At 34.8% G+C, this 22443-nt stretch overlaps 2 protein-coding genes across 8 annotated transcripts; both read right to left on the bottom strand.

Annotated features, from left to right (window-relative positions):
* Nucleotides 1–5079: 5079 nt before the first annotated feature.
* Nucleotides 5080–10667, bottom strand: LOC110768458 (ankyrin repeat family protein). 3 transcript variants are annotated; one of them, XM_088252748.1, is made up of 7 exons: nucleotides 10527–10667; nucleotides 10049–10141; nucleotides 9781–9868; nucleotides 6620–6684; nucleotides 5577–5645; nucleotides 5453–5502; nucleotides 5080–5352 (listed from the first exon to the last, which is right to left on the bottom strand). In XM_088252748.1, the coding sequence occupies exons 2-7, from the start codon at nucleotides 10124–10126 to the stop codon at nucleotides 5241–5243; spliced, it is 462 nt and encodes a 153-aa protein (XP_088108874.1). In that variant the 5' UTR covers nucleotides 10127–10141; nucleotides 10527–10667; the 3' UTR covers nucleotides 5080–5240. The 3 variants fall into 3 exon arrangements, with proteins under 3 accessions (XP_088108874.1, XP_088108873.1, XP_088108875.1); XM_088252747.1 differs by lacking the exon at nucleotides 10527–10667 and adding an exon at nucleotides 10298–10463; XM_088252749.1 differs by lacking the exon at nucleotides 10527–10667 and adding an exon at nucleotides 10422–10440.
* A 2638-nt stretch (nucleotides 10668–13305) lies between these two features.
* Nucleotides 13306–21119, bottom strand: LOC110744917 (uncharacterized). 5 transcript variants are annotated; one of them, XM_088252020.1, is made up of 9 exons: nucleotides 20755–21119; nucleotides 20338–20429; nucleotides 20001–20108; nucleotides 18989–19095; nucleotides 18738–18793; nucleotides 17822–17999; nucleotides 16031–16114; nucleotides 14600–14890; nucleotides 13306–14420 (listed from the first exon to the last, which is right to left on the bottom strand). In XM_088252020.1, the coding sequence occupies exons 1-9, from the start codon at nucleotides 20908–20910 to the stop codon at nucleotides 13495–13497; spliced, it is 1998 nt and encodes a 665-aa protein (XP_088108146.1). In that variant the 5' UTR covers nucleotides 20911–21119; the 3' UTR covers nucleotides 13306–13494. The 5 variants fall into 5 exon arrangements, with proteins under 5 accessions (XP_088108146.1, XP_088108147.1, XP_088108148.1 ...); XM_088252021.1 differs by having other exon boundaries at nucleotides 20001–20072; XM_088252022.1 differs by having other exon boundaries at nucleotides 20338–20422; nucleotides 20755–20892.
* Nucleotides 21120–22443: the final 1324 nt, after the last annotated feature.

Raw genomic sequence — 22443 nt, 5'->3', positions numbered from 1 at the left:
TAGTTTTCTTTTGCTTTTCGTATTAGAAATATGCGAATCCTCATCACTGCTATGTCCACTATTTTTTTTCCCCGGAGTATCTATTTGGAATTGACTATGGAACTTGCACTTAAATTTGTATTCTTTTAGAAAAAATATTGATGAATTTACAGCTCAATTGCTTGTATTTATTGTCTCTTCCATGTAAATTGTGAAGTCAGCAGTAATGTGATAATAGTCTTTGTGATAGTCTGCTTAATTACTGTTATTATGTGATAGTCTTGCCCAGTAGACAGATTCATCTTGGAACCTTGAGAGAGAGACTGATCTCTTTGTCGAAATTGTTTAGTTCTTTGCAGACAAAAAAAGGGATTGTTAAATGCTTATAATTAGTATCCTTGTGACACTTTCTCATATACATATTTAAACTGCATTAGATACAGATTAGAGTTTTAATTTGCGTTTGGATTCATTTGATATAGAAAGGAAGTGATTTCTGGATACTAATTAAGGCACCCTAGGCTAGCACAGCAATACCCTTCTAGAGATTAATCGTAGTGTATTTATATTTTTCGATATAAAAACGCTTAGTCGATGCATGTTTCTTTCTTTTGATTCTGAATGTGCAATTCCTGAATTCTATATTTCTCCAATTGGGTGCTGTTCATCCTTCAGATCCGTGCAGTTGATGTTGCAATTTGGCTCTCGATCGAGGGCTATATATGTTTTTGACAAGGTTATGATGATATATAGATCTTTCCATGGTTAGAACTACGAGATTTCCACAATGTGCAGTTGCAGTTATGATTTATTGCCAATCATTTTGTCTTTTAGATCACTTAAGAAGCTGGTTAGTAATGATGTTTGATTGGGTTACAAGTAAAATATCCTTACTTTCCTTTTCCCGTTTTTGCTGGTCCAAGGGGTTTTTTCGGGTTGTCCAGGGTTTTGTTTTTGGCTTCATATATGTTAGAACCTAACGCAACTATACCTACCCATGTCCTCGCTTCCTGGTTTGTGGTGGCTTCATGTATGCAAATATTTGCCATTTCTAGCTCTAATGATATGCTCTAGTGTTCCCTAGGATGAGATGGCTAGAATCACTATCTGTGGCTAATCTCCGGCGGTCGCGGTTATTCGTGCCCATTTTGCTATTAGGCACTACTAATAGTGGGTTTATCCATATCATCTTGTGTCACGCATGTAACTAGCTATAATAATGTTTTCTTATAGTGATATTTGGTGTAATATGGAAGTTCACTAAAGTTTGCCGATAAAATTTATGATTCAGAGGCCATATCACTATATACACATCTGAAAACGCAAACCTGTATCATGTTAGCCAAATACTGAATAAAACCTAGCTACATGGATCCTTGGTTTATTTGAACCATGCATGTCTTGACTCATGCATATTAGGGTTTTAGAAAAATGGATGAAACTGGTTGTGATCAGAATATTTTTGGTGTTTTATCTCTTACCTTCACTAATTTCTTTCGTTGATCCTGCGCCATTGTTGTTGTGCAAAAGAAAAAAAAAAGAAAAAAAAGTGAAAACCAATCCAAATCACATTGCAATTAAAAAATTACAAGGACACAGTATTATTTCTTGTAGATGGAATTGTTAATTTTAAAGTTCCATAGTACTTTTTTGGAGTTTTACATTGTAGGTTTAGCTCTAAATATTATTTTGACGTTTTTGATTGGCATTGAAAGGAATTTTTTGTTTTTCCTTGTCCTGGAAAGCTAGCTTTTATTTTCTACAAGAAGATATGCAATCTTGAGCTAGAAGGGAGGATGGTGAAATTTTATAGGAAAATAATACTTTATTTTCAACCGACCAAGAAATAATATTTATTTTTAGACTTTCTAATTTTCAGTTTATTGTAACAAAAAAATATTCTAGGTTTATCGACCTTTGAATGATACCAAAGAAGGTTTGAGATTCAGTTTTTGATTGGATACCGTTAAATATTATTTTCAAATTTGTCGTGATGAGTTGAAGTTGACAAACTTTTAGAAATATAGAGAAAAACTACGTAAACTAATGTAATTTCATTAAATAAAAGTGAGCTAATCGACCAACGGGTGGAAAAGGGTCTTAATTTGCAGACCAGTAGTTCCAGGTTCGAACATCCATGACACTGTTGTGGTAGTGTGTGAGAAACCCCCTACCCCTTGTAGGCCAGTCTTGAGATTTGGAGGGTCCTATGCGGAACTTAAACTCAAGCCCTCACATAATCTAATATTAAAATACTAAAAAAAAATAAAAATTGTCATGACTTAATGTCATAAAACAATTGTTTTTATAACTAAAATTCATCATCAGTTAGAATGTAATAACAATCACAAATCAAATTCATAAATTTTTTAATGTTTTCATTTGAGAAATTTAAATATTAATATGTTTTGTAAAAACATAAGAGTTCAAGAGAAAGAAGAAGGCATAAATTTTTTTTTTTTTTGGGTTTTGTTTTTTAGTAGAAGAAAGTACTTTTATTTATTTATTTGGGTGTGATATATAACTGAGACTCGAACTTGGGCCTTGTATCAAGGGATATGCATTAAAAACAAACTCCACTAAATACGGCTGCATGCTGGAGTATACATACAGTTTTTATAATATTAATATATATATAATATAAAGTAAAAAAATTTCGGGGACCCAGTACAATGACATCACTTGCACCATGCTTTTAGTTTAGACTATCGTTTGTATTTAAAAAAAAAAAAAAAACCTATTTGAACCTGACCAAAAAAAAAAGGAGCTAATTGAATTTCATTTTATTCCTTTTAAAGAGAGTGGCAGTGATTCAGAGCACTTAATTTTGCGCGGGCATATTGCTTCCAATTATGTTAAAAGTTTCACATTCAAGAATATTTGATTGCCTTGAAATACTATGGAAAAGAAAATGGCAACATTCTATATGAAAATTTGGAAAGCATCAATAATACAATGAACTATTGGAAAGAAGAATATATATAATTTATGTTGCTTCACCTCACAATTTTCATCTTTGGAATGAAGAATCCTACACACCTTTTTTTCCTGGATTCCAGGCTTGGTACAACATTTAAATATTTAAATATTTCTTATTAGTCTGAAAAGCTAGGAGAAAAAAGAAACAAAAAAGAAAAAAGCACAAGGAAAAGTAGGTTTTGAGCACTAATATTGAATTTCCTTTTATGATCATTTTGATGGTATTGATACTCTTTTAGTGGCATACCGTTCTGATGAACAACCCTTTTGTTTTCTTTTCTTTTATTACCAAAGCCCATTGACATTTGATTTTTTTTGGCTTTTTTTTTTCTTTCTATATTTTTGTTTTGTTTTATCCCATTGTCCAATGAGACATTATGATTCTCCTTGGTGATGCTTCCTTTTTCTTTCACTGGCGTGTTTGGATGAGGAAATTTAAAAGTACAAAGGAATTTATAAATGACGGAATTTAAATGACGGAAATTAATATTCTAAAATTTGTAAAGTTTCTTGTTTGGGTGACGGATTTAAAATACGGAATTTAACCTTTATTTGTAAACTTATCTTTTTCAAAAACTCAATTTCTCTTGGAATTTGAGAAATGACAACTTTTAGATAGAATTTAAAGTTGGGATTTATGGCCTCTAAATTCCATGATTTTTCCCATGCGGAATTTCTAAATTTATATTTTTAGTCCAAACACGGGAATTGGTTCATGTTAATTTAGAAATTCTGACTTCTATCAAAATCCCAAGTTTATTTCCCTCATCCAAACACACTGTAATTGTACATCATGAAGCTTAGAGCATCCACAGTGGGGGGGTGTAAATTCGGGGGTGTAAAGCCACTTTTACATCCCCTTTACACCTCGGGGGGGGAGGGGGGTGTAAATATGTTTTTTGCTCTAGTGGGGAGGTGTAAATTCGGGGGTGTAGCCATGGGTCCCAGCCTTTTATATTGACTTTTCTTCATTTTTGTTCTCTTTTCTCGGGTGGGTCCCGCTTGCAAGAGATGTAAAAATGGATGTAAATATACATTTTATTTTACATCCCCATGGTGGTGATGTATATTTACATACATTTACATCTCACCATTGGAGACGATTCCGATGACTCGGGGTGTATATTTAACATACACCCCCCCACTGTGGATGCTCTTAGAACATCCACAATCATGCTCTCTATTTTTTAGTTAAAATTTAGCTAAAAACATTAAAGCTATTTTATGAGCTCTCTATAAAACTTCAACTTCAACCATATTTTTTAAGTTCAATTTTTGAATAAAGTATAGACACAAAAGCAAAAACAAAAAAATAGTTGGCATTAAATAAATGGTTAAACTACTAATAAAATAATTGAGCATTAAATTTTAGGGAGTCATTAGAAGTCTTTTCTCTCCTCAGATTTAGAAGCTCCTTGAGGTCTCTCTATTTTAGGAGGTGGCTAGGGAGCATGGTTGGAGTTGTATTTTTCCAATTGCTCCCTAAAATTTGCCCAAGGAGATGATTTTAAGAAGCCCATTATGGATGCTCTTAGACAAATTAAATTTGACTTTTATGTGAAAATGTGACTATTCAAAGAAAGGCATTATCAATGAATCCTCTCACATTTCCAAAGTTGCAGTTTCCATTGGTTGTGGGGATTAGAAATGTATTCAAGATCTAGTGATTTATGTCAAGGCAAGAAGTTGACCTAAGAATGTTTGTTTTTTTTTAAAACATAGAACCAAGGGTGCATTCGTAACTGCTCTTAAGAACGTTATTTTTTACTTTATCTGTTGATTTCATTAGCTCCTTAATCTCTTGAACACCATCATCTGTCTGGTTTTAGGAAGGCTGAGAAATTTGGGGACCATTTTCTCTATCCCCCACTAGCATCAATAAGAGCTCATCAAATCCTGCTTATATCGTTTCCTCTTGGTAGGTTTGCAAAGATGCACAAGAAATAAAGCTACACCAACCTTAAAATTGAAAACAACTTTGGTTAACATTAACATTTTCTAGTTTACGCCAAACCACGGGATCCAGATGTGCGTTCGAAACATATTCCTGCAGATTATTTCCAATGGCATAGACAACACAACATTTCTTTTTTGACCTCACTGAAGCGCTGCACATTAAAATTTGAGATATGGAGACTGATTAGCATCACACTAGTTTAGCAAACAGTTGCAATCCTCTATAGCTATTACCAAAAGTTTCATATCTAAACTTTGCAATCTACAAGAAGATAACATCTATAAATTTTGTCATGGCTCCCAATTGTCGTTAGGTACTCAATACATTAGGACACGCTGACGCCAGTCAGCTCTACTTGGGCAGCTGCTGCATTAATGGCATCAAGAACATCCATCTTTCCCCTGGTCACAGCTTCATCAATTGGAGTCCTCTCATAGCTGAAGACAACCAGTGCCACAATCATTCTTATAATAAGAGGTGTGCAAATCTTATATGTTAAAGAAAGTCAGGCGTTAGTTAACATGTTCGAATGCGTACCTGTTTAGTACACTAAGATTAGCTCCTGCAAAGATCAATTTCTTAACCACCTGCAAAGGCAAAAACGTTAGACAAAAAGTAGAATGAGTTAATAACACTGTGCCAAAACAAACAAAATATTCACCTCAACATGTCCATTCAGGCAAGCCCAATGTAGAGGTGTATTCATCTCCTCATTTGTAGCATTAAGATCCTTATGCAAAGAAGCACAAAATTATTATAATTTATCATAATAACATATCACAAGTTGAGAACAGAGAACATGCAAGCAATCTTTTGCCAGATATCACAATGCAAATAACATAATTAAAATTTAAGCTTCAAAATAAAAAAAACAAAGAACAATCATAACCTTAACCGATAAGCCTTTTTGTTGAGTAAAAGACATTAAAGTGCTTCATACCAGTTAAAGTAGTTGCTCCGTTTATAAGATGCGAATTTTAATATGGAAAAAAAACTAGTTGGTATTTCAATGTAATACCCTTATAGTCAACCAATGAGTCATCTGCTTAACAATTTAACAATAGAGATCATTTTTGTTCACCACTTTAACCCAAAGGTGTAGCATCACCACCATAGTCTAAGGCTGCAATGTGTCCTAAAGTCTAACCATAGTTAACTTATATATTACATATATTTAAATTCACCAATTACTAATTAATAACAATTAAAGAAAAATTTTAATTAAAAAAAAAAGTAATTTCTTTTCCAATGCCATTGTGCCCATCACTCCAGCAGTCCCCAAGCTATTGTGGTGGCGGCCATAGCTTGTGAGAAAATCACCATTTTCTTCTCTCCTCTGTGAGTGTTTGGGTTCTCTCTGAACAGCACTTAGCTTCTATAAAATTCCCCGCACAACCTTCCCTTCAAACCCCTCAATTTTCTTTCCTCCCACTAACTTCCAATCCGACATTCATCTAAGCTCCACATCCAAAACCCATTTGCAATGCATTAGCTCTACAATAGGGACCAAAACCCAATTGATAAATCCTTTTATCAATCCTAAATCTATTGACTTTATATTCTAACATGAGATTGATACTTACAGATTTCCTTTACAATCTTTTTTGAGAGAAAACAAAACACAATTTCTAACTAAAAGACTGTTATATTATTTTTTTTGAAAAGGAGGAAAAAAATGTTAGATATTGACTTAAAAGACCTCACCACTCCTCTACTGATAAGATACTCCACAATGTCAAGATGTCCATTAGCAGAAGCCATATGTAGAGCTGCAATCAAATGTCACAGTACCTCGGTCAAACACAGTTACACAAGCTTGTTAAGTTGTTCAGCGTGAATAAAAGTTTCACTATCACTTGGTATAATATAACAATCAAGAAAAATGCATAACATCAATATCCCCATCTACGTCTTGAAATTCAACTCAGAAGAAACTCTCATTTCTATGTATGTGATTGTGTATGCATAAGATAACTAAATATCTTCTCTTATGTATGAACATCATACCTACATATTGTTTGTGGTTTAATTGGGGGGAAAAAACCATTGACCAAGAACTAAGAGAAGATCATTGGCAGAAAAATAAACCTTAGAAATAAGAATTTCTCACTTAAACCATAAAAGTAGCAGCATGACATATGGGAATAAATAACATTGATTCAAGCCATGCATAATCATTAACCATCAACTTCTGAAGTCTGTTATGCTATTAATTCCTGACAAGGAATGAAGTTTCATTCTGGTCGGGTGTTTCAACCAATTTTTTTTTTGGTCAAGTGTTTCAACCAATTTAGAAACAAGGAAATAATAGAATCTGTTAACTTGGTGAAAAAAATAGTTTATCAGTTACACACTACAAAAGTAGCTCAGCCCATGATATATACATAAAGTATTTCAAAAATTAATTAATTAATTAATTAGAATTTAATTATTAATGGGAGCTAGAAAGCGAAATTAAGCAGTTGGGGGTTGGGGATGCGGGGTGAGGGTCAGGGTGGTTTGCTTGGATGCAATCCTTCTCCCCTTCTTTTTGGCACTTTTTCCCATCCCATTCATACAGCACTTTGCATAGGCTTATTTATTGGGATGGCATCACTAACGATCACGCCTCAGACCTTTTTTTGGTTGGGTTGGGATCCTTAAGCTAAGTTTGTTTTATATGTAACAAAGTTAAACCTAGTCTTGATCTAGGACTGCGAGTTACTTTTATTGCCAAATGTCAAAAAACAAATGTTCAGGTTTAACCCCCAATTTATAAAATCTCGGCTGAACCCAAAAGTATGCCACTCTTCCAAAAAAAAACTAAAACTGAATATGCAATGTCAAATGCTAGTTGAAATGCCGATGAAACAGGGGAAGAAATGATGAGGAACCAAACATGCTGGGATCTGTAAAGATAAATAAAGAAGAGGCAACTGAAGGCCACATCCTATGCCAAATGCGGCATTGCACCAGCAAGTTGCCTTACAATGCCGCCTCTTCTATTCTAGCTGGATCTATCCCTTTGCGAATCCAATTTCACGTAATATTTAACTAAAACACAATATTTTCAAGCAAAACCATGCGAAGAAGCATCATTTCACTAGAACCCCAGAGGTTGATATTCCAGGTGTATTTTAGTGAAACCTTGCAGAGCAGCATCCAAACGTATTGCCCATCCAAGCAACCAACACAGGATTCTGTTCCTTCATATCAACAATATTGACTAAACTTTTCATGGGATCAAAAACACTTTAAATTCTCTTCAATAGTCCATTTGAAATGCATTCGCTCTACAATAGGGATAATGAGGAAATCTAAAAGTCACAAGGAATTTCAAAATGATTAAATTTTAAAGATAGGAAGGATTTTTTTCTGTCTAAAAAAGATAGGATTTGAACAATCAAAACAACATCTTTACCCCAAACCCAATCAAACTCTCCCATCCAAATACTCTGAAGAGAAAATCTCAACCTTTATGAGTTGTCCTCAGAATCTGGAATCGATTGTTCAAGAGGCATTACAGTAGTCATACTCATTACCTTGTTGCATATGTCTTGTCTTTTGAAATTTTGAGAGAGAGAGAGAGAGAGAGAGAGAGAGAGCAAAGGGACAAGACTTTATTAAAAGAAAATTACACAATACAGAGGACATCTTGTCGACACTCTAAAGGAGAAAAAGAAACCCAAAGAGAGAGAGAGAGGGAGAGAGAGAGAGAGAGTAAAGGGACAAGACTTTATTAAAAGAAAATTACACAATACAGAGGACATCTTGTTGACACTCTAAAGGAGAAAAAGAAACCCAAAACCAACATCTACCTACACTGAAGACACTTCAAAATTTACCCAAGAAATCAACAAAGGGCTATAAGAAACAATAGCATTCCAATCTGGAAAAAAAAAAAACAGAAGATAGCTCTCCTTAAACTCTGATTACACCGATGACCCAAAGGAGATGCCCAGGAATGAACCCTCTCCCACAAATCCACTCCTCACCATCCTCAAATGTATGTCACCCCCATTTGACTGACCTTCCCATTACTACTAACAGCATGATTTAGTAATTGTTGAAAATAGTTTGGAAATGGGATGCTATCATAAGTTGGAGCAATACAAGGTATGCCAATTTAAACACTTTAAGGAGGTCAAAATGATTTGTCAATATTAAACTGAATTAATGAAATAACTAACAGCTTCAATGCATTATCCTAACACCTAACTATTTCTCAAGGAAATGAAAACCTAATTCCTCACTTCCAAGAAGAATTAGGTTTTCAGATCTCTATCCCGCCAAAATCACCCTTGCATCTCCTCAACCTCTCTACTTTCATTCACAAGCTTCACAGATCAAATATCAATATCATCAACCTCTGAGACCACATAGAAGTGAACCTTACCTACTGAATTTCAAATTTGACAACCAAATAAATATCTTTCAGATTTTCAATAAGCAAATTCATGAAAAATTATTGCTCTGGTTGTCCTGGTATCTACGTTATTGAGACCAACTACTATAAGAGGTTGAGGAGATGCTGTCCAAGTTTCAACAAATTCACAAGTGATTATGCACAGGAAAGCAGCAAACAAATAAAACCTCTGCATGTTGAGAGAACAACTTGGTACAACAAAGTGTCATCTCATGCGTAATCTATAATTGCTTTAATAATCCAAATAAATTCCTTAACAAGTAATAAAAAATTTCACATTTTAATAAGAGAGGAGAAAACCATGAGCCACAAGAAAAATATCTACCACTTTTAGCACATGTCAAATTTATATAACAAAAAAAAAAAACTGTAAAACGGGGATGGAAGATAAGGTGGGTGGAAAAATAAGACAGGTGGGTGGAAATAGCAGCACTCTTTATAAAACAACGAAAATTATAACCTGTTCGGCCCTGAGAATCCTTAGAATCGAGAGAAACACCAGCAGATGCTAAGCTTACAGTATCATCCATGTCATCATATCTAGCAGCCTGCCAAACACAAAAAGATCATCTCCAACTACAATTTATTTCATGAAAGCAGGATATGAATTTCAAATAAACATCTCATTGTACAAAACACAATTTATCACATATGTTGAATCCTTTCATTCAATACAAGAGGGTACTTTCGAAAAGAGGATTAACTTTTGGAAAAGGGAGTTGGGTTACCTCCAGCAAGGCCTCAATGTTCTCCAACGATGTCGTTTGGACTGCTGAATCTTGAACTGCATTTCCCCCTTCCCCCATTTTGCCACAGCCGCCCTATGAAATACAAAAGCAAATGAATTTGTTCCAAGCATCAGTTCATGGCATACACAGTTTTCCCAAATACAAAAACAAATGAATTTGAAAAACAGGACCATTTTCATTTGCATACATAACTTTCCCAAATAAAAATTTATAAGCGGTAACACATACAAGAACTGCACAGTCGCTTCTATTTGGAGACGGAGAGAAGAAGAAGAAGAAATCAAAGGGTAACACATAAAATCGCTTCTTTTAGCTTAAACCCAAAACCCAGAGTCTAAATTCAATCACTTACTTCTCAAACCCAAATTTAATTTCTAGGAGAACAAATGAGATTACAGAACTCGCAAATTCTAACCAGCAAATAAATAACAAAAGCACCGAAGCTATTTGTTCGTACCGCGAGAGAGGAATGGTTGTCTACGTGCAATTTTGTCACTTAGAAAAAGAATTCTTAACAATGTCACCCCAAGGAATTTTCCCACATGTTGGTTTCTACATGGTTTTATCTTGGGTTATTAGTTTTTTTATTTATATTTTTTATTTTGGTTTAAAGCAATAAAGATTGTATGGGTGAAGAAACACAATAATCAGGATATGTGGGTTAAGGCTCTAGGTGGGGAGGGCTATATTTAACTCCTACATTTAGCTCCTTAAAAAATAATTTTATAAGAAATAGTGTCAGTTTAGGCTACATTTTAATCGTTTTTAGCAGTAAAGGGCTAAATTTAATATTTTAATAATTTTTAGTATATTATGTAAATTTATTAGTTAATTTAATTAAACTACTATTTATATCATATTTAAAATACATTTTAAAAGAGAAAAATATTTTGGGATATGATTTTTTATATCCACCTGTTGGCACGTGATTAGCCCTATAAATTTATGATTAGATTTTTTCTTGTTCTAAAAAAAACTTAAAAATTAATTTAAATGAAAAAAGATGAAGGATAATTTGTAAAAGAAAGAAGAGATTGTGAGAAATTATGTAAAAGGATGAAATTGAAGATGGATAATATATAAAATGATGAAGATGTTGTGAGAAATTATGTAAGAATGAGGTAGGTATTTATACAAAAGAGTTAGGAATTTTATAGAATTTAAATATATTTAAAAAAATCATTTTTTCGGATTTAAAAAAAAAAACCTACTTGACGTCACATAACAACTAGGTGATGTCAGCTGGGCATCATCCAATCATTTAGCTCGGGCTGGCCAAAGGGCCACATGCCTCATTTTAGGAATTGGCCCTTTATGTAGCCCTCCCTTTTTTTGTAGCAGTTTGTGTAGCCCACTCTTGGAGATAAGTTTTGGGGATTTTGGGCCATATTTGAGGATATAAGGCCATCTCTAACCATGGGCTATATCCCAAATATAGCTCTAAAATAATGCAAAATCCATTTCCAACCATGGGCTAAACAAAATTTTTGCCAAATTTGGAGGGCCGCATTTGGCTCTTTAGCCCTCCAACCGAGCCACATTTAGCCCAGCTTTGGTTTAGACCAAATTTTTTGAGCCCCATACATGTGCTTTTTAAGAAGATAAATTATCAAGTGTGGATAAGAGCACAAATCATCTCGTGCAAATGCATATCCAATAGCCAACAATAAAAGTGTTGACGTCATCAATATATTTTTAAAAGCCTTTTTAAATGTTTTCAATTCGTGTTGTTTAAGAAAAATTTATAAAAAAATTATTGGTCATGACCGTTGGAGGTCAGACCATTGAAACCCAACCATTTATTTATTTATTTTTAAATGTGGTCACCTTTTTAAATGTTTTCAATTCGTAAAAAAATTATAAAATATTACTGGTCATGACCGTTGGAGGTCAGACCATTGAAACCCATCCTTTTTATTTATTTATTTATATATGTGGTCACCTTTTTAAATGTTTTCAAGTGTTGTTTGAAAAAAATATTAAAAAATTCTTGATCATGAAATATTGTCTCTAAATAGTAGTTTAATTAAATTAAACAATACATAGTTGTGGAATGTATGAGTGTTGTACCATAGTTTTTCTCAAAATAATAAAATATGAATGACCCTAAAAAAAATATAGCCCTGCATGGCTGGAGATGGAAAAATTTAGCCCTGCATTATTCTTTAAAAAATTATTATTTTGGAGGGCTAAATATTTAGCCTTGGACTACATTTATCCCTATAACTGGAGATGGCCTAACCCTCATTTAGAGATGGCCTAAGCTAGTTAGTTAAGGTAGTGTGTACGTCATGTTGTACTCAAATTCGATCCCCCTCCTATAGGTTAGAATAATTCAGAATATTTGGTTGGCAAAAAATAAAAAATAAAAAAAGTCAATTCTCCAGGGCTTAATTGCATTTTGAAGAATATGTGCAAAGTATTGTACCACAAAACTTAATCCAATTAGAGAGAGCTACTGTACGACAGACTTGCAATTGAAGAGTACAAAGCAGCTTTGAAAAAAAATCAAGCTGTACCACATTGTAGTACAATTTATGTCAAACATAGTTTCTTCTAAAGAAAAACATATGGTTAAGTAAAGAAGATTTGTACTAGAAATTCTAATTTCCAGTTCGTACCATTTATGTAGTACAATGGAGTGAAGTACTCAATTAAGTTGTTCTATATAATATGTTCACAAGCAAGACATGGATACCAAGTTGTGTGGCTAGCTATTATGCTAATGCTAAAGAGGTAGAGGGGTTCCGCAGGAGCGAACTGGGATCACATGCGTGCACCCTCACACTAACACAATGTTCTGCATTGCCAGTGTATTGTGCTCGATGTGTTCTCAGGTCGCCCCTGCAGTACCTTCCTTTACCGCACGATTGAAGTGCTGTAGATTTGGTAGTACGGTGAAGATGGACTGGTGATGCAGGTATGTCATGCCTACCTTTGATTCTTTGTTGTGTGACTGAATCTTGGTATTTTTTATTGTCTTCCTAGCTCACAATATTTTGTGGGGTGCTTTTTTTTCTTCTTCTTGTTTTTTCCATGTTGACTGTAAAGAGGAGCTCCTCAATTTTAAGGAGCCAAGTTTTTTCCCGATTAATAATAAGATTGAAAAATGGTCCGGGCTGATATCAAATCATTGAACACAAAATTGAATAACATAATGAACCCAGTGGCTTAGTGAAAATAAACCATGGTGAGTCTATAAAAAAATAAAAAAAATCTCTGGTGGAGTGCTAAAATAGAAGAACCCGCCAGCTAATGTTACTCTGGCTACAACTTTTATAACCCAGATAATCACATAGTGCACTACAAAATATAAATCAAAACTGCTTCGGTCGCTAATTTATCACCACTATAAATCAAAACTGCATAGATGCTAACAAAAGCTTCCAAAATTAGACCTACCCTAGCTTTGAATAAATCAGTGACTAAATTAATATCCTTACAGCAGGCTCTTTTTTTTCGTGTGGCCCAATCCTTACAGCAGGCTTTTTTTTGTGTGGCCAAATCCTTACAGCAGACTTTATGGCAAGTAGTTCTTCTTCCCCAACTTTCTTCCAGACCCCGCCTATCATGAGATGACCACTGACATCTTCTGTGGATAAAACACGCTCAATATCTGATACACAGCCATCCTCTGTTTCCCTCAACTTCTTAACGCATCGGTTATCTAGTAGCTGTAAATCGGAACTAGCTTCTCTCTTGCCACTACACTGGTTCAATTCCCAGTTCTCTTTTCTTCCTAGTAACTGAGAAACCTTTTCTGGAACAGTATTAAAGTCCAGAACGGGAAGGCAACCAGAAGACCCAACAGCTCGAGGCAACATTCCAATTGGACACGGGTTCCATGATTTTGGCAGAACCCATCTGTTAGTATTTCTGGCATCACCATCTGTTCTCTTCACTACTTTGCTCTTCATTTTGCGCTGTTTAATCATCTCTAGCTTCTTTGCTGCTTCACTTATAGATTCGTCTTCGTTCTTAAATACATTAGTTGAATGTTTAAGAGAATCATATTCTTCAGTAACATCCAAATTTGATGAAACTAATGAAGAGAGTTTGTTCAGTTTTCCCAATAGGTAGTTGTCCCCTGTCAGTTGTCCAAGATGGACGGCAGAATCCATGAGCTGGTTATTAGCAGAAGCTGATAGAACAAGGCATTTACGTAGGAGTTCCATCAGAATAGCTTTCGATATCGTTTTTTCTCCTACAGAAACTTTGATCTCAGGTGCAGAATCTTTTTCAAGATGAGGCTTTAATCCTTCAAAATTCCCAACCAGCCACTTAAACAGAGAAGAGAGGTGTTCAACTTGGAGTATCTCTGCCCTATGGTCTGATGATGTGCAAACCCCTCCTAAACAAATTCACAAAAGCAGCAACTATGATCACTGACCCATGTCCAGTATTAAAAATCAGTCCAGTTGAAACCAAGTAAATATAATTAGATTTCATGCACAGACTCGCCATAAGTTTACCAGTATATATCTAAATACGGAGCAACTAATTCATAGAAAAATCAGGTCATGTGATTACCTGTCTCAAATAGCACTGCTTCTTGAGTCTCGATCATATCAAGAGCTGCATTCAGGAGAGCCAGAAGTAACTCTGGTTCCTTATTTGAAAATTTTGTTATCACAAGCTTCCACTCATTCAATGAAATATGTAGGCTCGGACCATTTTGGGTGTTTACTGGAAGCTTCGAGGAATCTGAGATATTTATAGCATTCAACAAGATCTCCAACAGTACAGAAACAACTTCTGAGGAGAAGGAAGCATACAACCCTACAAGACTTTTCAATATCTTGGTAAGGTCTTTCTTAGAACCTGAAAAGAAAGCACCTCAATCAACATATAAAACATCCAAGTATTTAAAGACATCCTTCAAAAGTTAGCAGGCAGATTGAGATCCTCTCTATTTGCTTTCAAATGGACATCCAATCATGCTTAAGATGTCTGTCAATATATACTACCAAAAAAAGCGACTTTCTCTGAAACTGATACCATCATACCAATATGACATGCAATTATTAAAAGACATATCCTTCAAACATTAGAGCACAGATTGAGCTCGTCCCCATTTTTCTTTCAAATGTTGACTGCTGTTCTTTAGTACTGGACATCCAATCATGATTTAGACGGCTCTGAGCATACTTTAAGAAAAGTGACTTTCTTTAATACATGCTTTCAAACATTCTAATTATGATTGGCAGTAACAGTGAAAGACTAGGTCCTCTACATTCAGAAGTCAAAGGAAAGGAGCCCAATTCTTAGCTCATTAATGTGATAATTACAGAAAAGATAGCCAAGAGGGAACATGAAACTGAGTTTTAAATATGGCATACGTCATCCACAACTTGAAAAAGAAAGAGGGGAATAGAACTAGATACATGATTCAATTTTAGGATAGACTACATGTCCATATTTGAAGTATTTAAAAAATAAATAAATAATAAGAAACACTATTTTTCTATGGCCAACAGCAGATTTTGGCAGGACCAAACCTACTCCACCCTTGAATGTCGGGTTTGGAAATGTTTTTGAACAGGTTAGGGGCAGAAAATCTCTGGTAAAGTTGAGTTCTGGGACGGTTCGGTTTTGGGGTTACATTGTTGAGATTACAAATGGGAAAACCCAAACCAAACTTACATTGTTTATAACTCAATAGTTGCATTTGTGACTACTTTAACATATAATGACAACCAGGTTTACGCATCTATGGGTATGTGGAGTTAGGATTTATGCTTTTCAGCTAATCCAACAACTAGTACAAGACCTGATTTGCTGTTTATCCAATGATTTGACCAAACTTTCCTTATTACTTCCGAACTACAGCCAGATTTCGTTTAATATAAAGAAATCTCTCTCTCTCTCTCTCTCTCTAACCAACAAAATGTTAGTGTACAACAAAAACAGATTACCACCTCCTAAGTCCACTAAATTACTAAAATTAGGGATAAATCTTACGTCTAGGTTTTGATGAATGTATCTCGCCAGCCATTAGTGAGAAAAACTTATTACGCCCACAAAGCCATTTACTACTTCTGCCACCTATATACAGATTCAAATTTGAAACAATCAAAAGCATTATGCAATAATAAATGTTCATTGTAAACTAAACAACTAAAACAAAACTCCTACTTTTACAGAATTTCTCCATGACACGACAGCCTACATGGCTTGCCAGGCACATCACTTATGCCCACTGGAGCAAGGGTGAAAATATTGGCGATACAGATATTATCGGGCCTTCAATTTACAGATATTTCCCGGGATATATCGATGTCGTTTTAGGTATTGGTGAAAATTGACAAAAAAGACATATTGGCTTAAAAACATGGAATTTTGAAGTGAAACTTTCATAGATATTAAGCACATTATCAATGAATGTATTGAACAAATAAAATTCAAAATATACCAAGTGCATATGATGAAATGTACGTGTATATAATGCACGATGAAAATCTTGAAAATAAATACAATTAGACTTAGCACAACAAAGACAACATTATTCAAACATAACCCAACCCAACCCATATACATAACCCAACATTATATTACAAGAATACGACTTAATGATAAAGGAAATGAGAGATAGAAGATTAGGTGAAAAATAAAATCAAACACACAAGAAACCGAGCAACCAGAGAGAGGAGAGAATGAGCCAAAGATAGCCGCAATGACTGAGAAGAGTAGAAAGGAAAAGCTACTAAGTATTAGAGCTTGGTGTTTAACAATGATTCAGTGGCTGGGATCTATGATTACTTTCAAAACTGAAGACAAATTTCTGGGTAATTTGTCTGGTATCGGGAAATATCGGTAAATATCGAGGATATCGGGGGTTAATGGGGATATATCGCCGATAAGGAGGAAGAAATAGGCTTACCCCCTTGTATCTGTATCGACACCTAAAAAAAGGGATATATTGGCCAATATATAGGGATATCGGCCGATATTTTCATCATTGCACTGTAGCAAGTGCCCAGTAAATGCTAATCCAGTGGCCAGACATGTGGTTGCTTTCATATATAGAAATAAAAAATAAAAAAATAAAAAATGTAGGTGCAGCATTACTCAAATAAAATATGTAACCAAATCTAAAACCTGACATATGAAATATATCCATATGTCTGAAGTATACATTGTGTGCATGATACATGTAGACAATTAGTTCTGTACCAAAGCTTAGCTGTGTAAATGCCTTTTTCTTATAACACAACATAATTTTGACTCCCATGTGATTGCGAGATTGTTTGCTGACCGAAATACATACCAAGATAATTTCTATTTCCATTTCATTAAAAAAAAAAAAAAGAATATTCTCCATAAGGTAGCGAAAAAAGACATACTCTAAACATAAATTTAAGAATTTAGAAAATTACAGCTTCCTAATTCTAAGGGCATTCATATACTGTGCTTTTCCATCTGCAGAAAATAACTCCAAATAAACAGTCCTAGATTACTCCTTGACAAAAGAAAAGAGTGTCAAAGTTCTCATGCCAGATACAAAGGAAATATCCCCTAGACATAAAATGTTGAGAAGTTTCCAACAAGCATATATTTCATTGTTGGATTATGACACATGACACAGTATAATCCCTAAAAAATCTGGCTGAGATTAACATGAAAGGTTCTATATGTCATAGGTGCAAGGGCGTATTGCACTCTATGTAAAATCATTGGAAAATATTACATCCTATAGATCAAAGATTTTAGGCACTATAATCAACATAATTCGAAGAAATAAGTTTTTCATACCACGTTTTTCCTTGACTTTTGAAGATAGCGACGGAGGAGTGTTCTTAACTCTTAAGCAGAAAGCCAATTCATGGAATTTCGACCTTATCTCAGTTCTGATGTCAGCAGTTTCATTACCATGAAATGGAATTGCCTTCTTCTGAGGCTCCCAGTAGTAGTACTTCAACCAATCAAGGGCCTAAAAACACGAACCATGGATATAGCTTAACGTCCCAAATTTAAATTGATTCTTTGTTTCCAAATATAATTGGTAAATGCATGTTTGTGCAGCACAATAATAGAGAGAAATAAATGAACTTTCAGTTGTGGAGCCATGTTCAATCTAAAATTTCATACACTGACAAGTTTCATAGTAGTTATCCATGTTCCAAACCATAAAGGATTAAGATAAGTGTAGAGGACCACTTTTCTCCTAAAAAACAACTTGGTAATATTTGGTGAGATTCATGAAGTCAGGAATATCTTCGTTTTTTGGAAAGGTTTTTTTTTTTTTTTTTTTTTTTGGGGGGGGGGGGGGGGGGGGGGGGTGGTGGAGGCATCATGTGCCTTTCCAAAAAATGATAAATTGTTCACAATAATACCCTATTATTACATTCATAAAACTAGGGACTCATATAGTTTAGAATTTTCCACAAGTTAAAAAAGTGAATACATGATATCTTCTGTAAACTGTTTCTTGCAGTCGAATGGAAAAACAAAGCCAGTTGTAACAATTTTTAATAGAACTCAGAAATCTTTTCAACAAAACAACCATTCTGTGCAGCACCCACAAGCAGTTAATCCAAACACAAATGAAATTTTGGTAGGAAGCTTATTAAAATAAACTAGATGTGTTTGACATAAAATCTAATCGTAAAGAGAAAGCATTAGAAGAATCTGAAGGAACAAAATTTGAATTACCAAGCATGCTGCATACCTTAACTGAAGCACTACGAACAACCTCCAGTGCGGGAAGTTCACGGTGAGATCCCTCTAAAAATCAAAGCAATAACCAAGTGAAAAAAAGAGAAAAGAAATCAAAGATCAATCCAGGGTATCATTAGTGTTCAAAAGATTACTTCAAAGAGTATGCTCTGGTCGAATGGGCATGGCTAGTAGTCTAGACTACGAAAATCTTAATCAACAAACCAATGATAAATGTGCAAATTAAAAGTAGGAGTTGCTCACCATGACGAATATCAATCAGTGTACGTGGAATGCCAATTGCATCAGCAGCCACAGCAATTGACACCTCTGTTTTCTTCCGTGTCTTCTCAACAACACCATTCACAAGCCTTTAGAAAAAGATAGCAATTGTGAAAACAAATGTGAGTTAAGCATTAACCCCTGCAATATTGAGTGAAATATATATATATATATATATATATATATATATATACAGAGAGAGAGAGAGTGAGAGAGAGAGAGAGAGAGAGAGAGAGAGCTTCCATTGAGGGATCCCTCAAGTAAGCTTATTTGAGGGACATCCTTGTAGGGCCCACTTCGCATTGTATTTCACTAATCCAAACCGTCTATTTTGTAGATCTTCATTCAAAGATCATCTCTACAAAAAATCACTTGAATTCGATATCATTTGACCATTCAATTAAATTATTGAAATTTAAGTACTTTCTTGAAGCACTGTGTTCATTGATTTTGTTCATCTCAATTAGATGCCTTAATGATTTTCAATTTGTCTAATTTTTTGCAAGGATGATCTATGAATGAAGACTTGAAAAATAGACGGTTTGGATCATTGAAAAAAAAAATTGTTGGGTACCCTAAAGGGTGTACCCTGAAAGGAGGCAATCCACAAATAAACTATCTTGATATATTACAAATATCAGGAATGTTACAGGATATAGAACTTATAACAAAAATCCTGCACGTTACAAGAACCTATTTTGAAGGAAATCTTATATTGAAGATAAGCACTGAATGCATATATCAAGAAAAATTCCTGACAAGAATTTTGGATGCTCAAGGATTTTCTTCCAAATGACCAATAATAAGAACATATGCATCTATCGTCCATCCCTAATACATCTATCGTGCAGCCCTAATACCTTTTTCTACAAATTATTGCACTGTGGTTACAATGGTAGTACTACTAACCACATTCATCCATATATCACCATATGATAAGGACTAGATAAAAGAATGGAGAGATTTAAGAACCAAAACATTGAAGGAACCACACCTCATGATTGCCATACAATATAACATGGCCAGCATTTCGTCTGAAAGTGAAGCATCACTTGATTGATCTGCTCTGCAATTATCCAAAGCATCATTTGACTGGTCCTTTCTATAATTCACAAAACACATACATGAAGTTGTTACCAAAGTAGGACAAATACATTATTTTCGGTTGGAATTTAAAGCGATAAATGAGATAAAATTACAAGCAGAAACCACAAAGCAAATACATTTGGCATTAAGTACCCCCCTGCCCCTGCCCCTCACCGGGGATGAAAAAGAGAAAGATATAAGAAGTTGATCCAAAAATGCTTAGAGAATTTGGAAGTAAAAGGTACCTAAAGTGAGGATCTTTTTGCTGAATATCAAGAATCGATGCCGTAACTTCAATTACAACAGGAAGACAACCTCTGCTTCTCCATGCTGATATCTTTAAACAACAAGTCAGAGATGAAAGACATAAATACCGTTTCCAGAAACCACCAGAAAATTCAATTTAAAGCAGAACCCACTTAAAAAATAACTTCCTCCACTGTTTACAAAATTATAGGAGCAAATAAAAAAGATTCAATCATATTCAACAACATGCTAAGAATTTCATAGCGAGCCAGCCAGAGAGTTTTTTTTTTTTTTTTCGAGAAAGAGAAATAAACAGAACAGCAAGGCATCCACATGGAATTTCTGATATAATGCTAAAATAAAATATTTGCTTCCGGGCTAAGAAAAAAGAGCAGATAAAGTTGCGGTTCTCTTACTCTTCTTAAAGCGGAGGCCACAGAATCAGGTGAATTCGAAAAGAGAGATTCGTCTACGAAAAGCCACTCATCCCAGCTCAACCAGGGCACTAATTTGTAGCTGTAGGATGCTGATGACGACGGCTTTGATATCACAAGCAGTGTTTTCAAAGGCATGCCTTCGCGTGCGTCGGCGAGCGCGTCGGAGCGAGGCGGTCGGCTGTTTCGCGAGTTGCACGTTTAGCCCGGGGAAGGCGTGAGGAGGCGTTGCAAGGCGTGGCCAGGCGGAGCAAGGCGCGCCAGATCTGGACACTTCTGAACCGGAAGAAATTTTGCGAGTCTGCAAATTGGCTGCGACTCTGCGAGGAAGACGACTCGCGTGATTTTTTTCATAGGTTTGTTGTATTGAAACGACGTCGTTTCGATTAAAGTGTTTTAAAAAAAAAAAATTAATGAAACGACGGCGTTTCACTTGGAGTGTTTTGAGAAAAAAAAAACGCAAGTTTCTGTGTTTTTTTTTCTTACCTTTATTTTAATAAACTCCAGCCCGCTGGCTGTAGCTTTATTCTACTTACCTTTTTTTTTTTTTTTTTTTTTTTTTTTTTTTTTCTAAATTAATATATTAACACATGGATTAAAAATATATTATATAGTACAACCCTTATTTTTACCTTTACCAGAATAATCTCCATCAATTTCAAGAATTCTCTTCATCTTTCGACTGCAAGTAAGCCATTTTATTTTTCTCTATAATTCTTCACAACTGTAATTTGAAGTTCCGTATAATTTTTTTTCAATTTTTTTTCTTTCAATACATTAGTTATCTTAGAAATTTGACGTACATGTACTTGTATCTTAGAAATATTAATGGTGTTATTTTATAGCTATGAATCGAAAGATCCTGCGTGGTAGTATGCAAAAGAGATAGAGGGGGAAAAAAAAACTTGAGATGCACATTTTGTGATCAAAGATGCAGTGGAGGAATTTCTAGAATTAAGCATCATTTGGGTCACACTCATCATGGTATGCAACCATGTAAGAAAGTTCCTGAGCATGTGAAAAAAGAGTATGCCGCAACTTTGAAAACTTTTCAGCTTGAAAAAAGAAAGAAAAAAGAAATGCTTAGAGAGATTGGGGATGGTCCATGAGGAGGGGCTCAAAGTATAAAAACTTCATTGGATGAAGAATATGGAATCCCTGGTACTAGGAGTGTTGCAGTTGATGAGGCTCTTAGAGCACAACCTGAATCAAAAGGACCAATGGATAGATTTGTCACTTTAGAAGCTCAGCAAAGTACATTAAATTCAGTATACAAACAAGAAGAAAGAAAGGAAGTTTGTCGAAAGATTTTTCATTTTTTCTTCTCTAGAGCACTCCCATTTAATATTGTAAATGATCCATTTTGGCTACCTATGGTGAAAGGGATTGCCACATATAGTGTAGGATTTAAGCGTTCATCAATGCATGAGCGGAGGACTTGGATCCTTAAGTTGGATGCATTACGTAGGGAAATATTGTTAGGCAGTGACACTGAAGCTACACTCGCCTACATGAAAGCGAAACTGTCAGTGGATCTTGAATTTTTTTTGTAAGTTCAATGTAGATAAGGAGAATAGGATTGCTAACTTGATTTGGAGAGACTCTACTTCACTTTTGGATTATGTTGCCTCTGGAGACGTCCTCATATTTGACAATACATACAAAACCAAT

The sequence above is a fragment of the Prunus avium genome, chromosome 4 (assembly GCF_965620075.1).
Source record: "Prunus avium chromosome 4, drPruAviu1.hap1.1, whole genome shotgun sequence".
NCBI lineage: Eukaryota > Viridiplantae > Streptophyta > Magnoliopsida > Rosales > Rosaceae > Prunus > Prunus avium.
The sequence above is the reverse complement of the archived record's forward strand: the minus strand, read 5'-3'. Positions and strand labels throughout refer to the sequence as shown.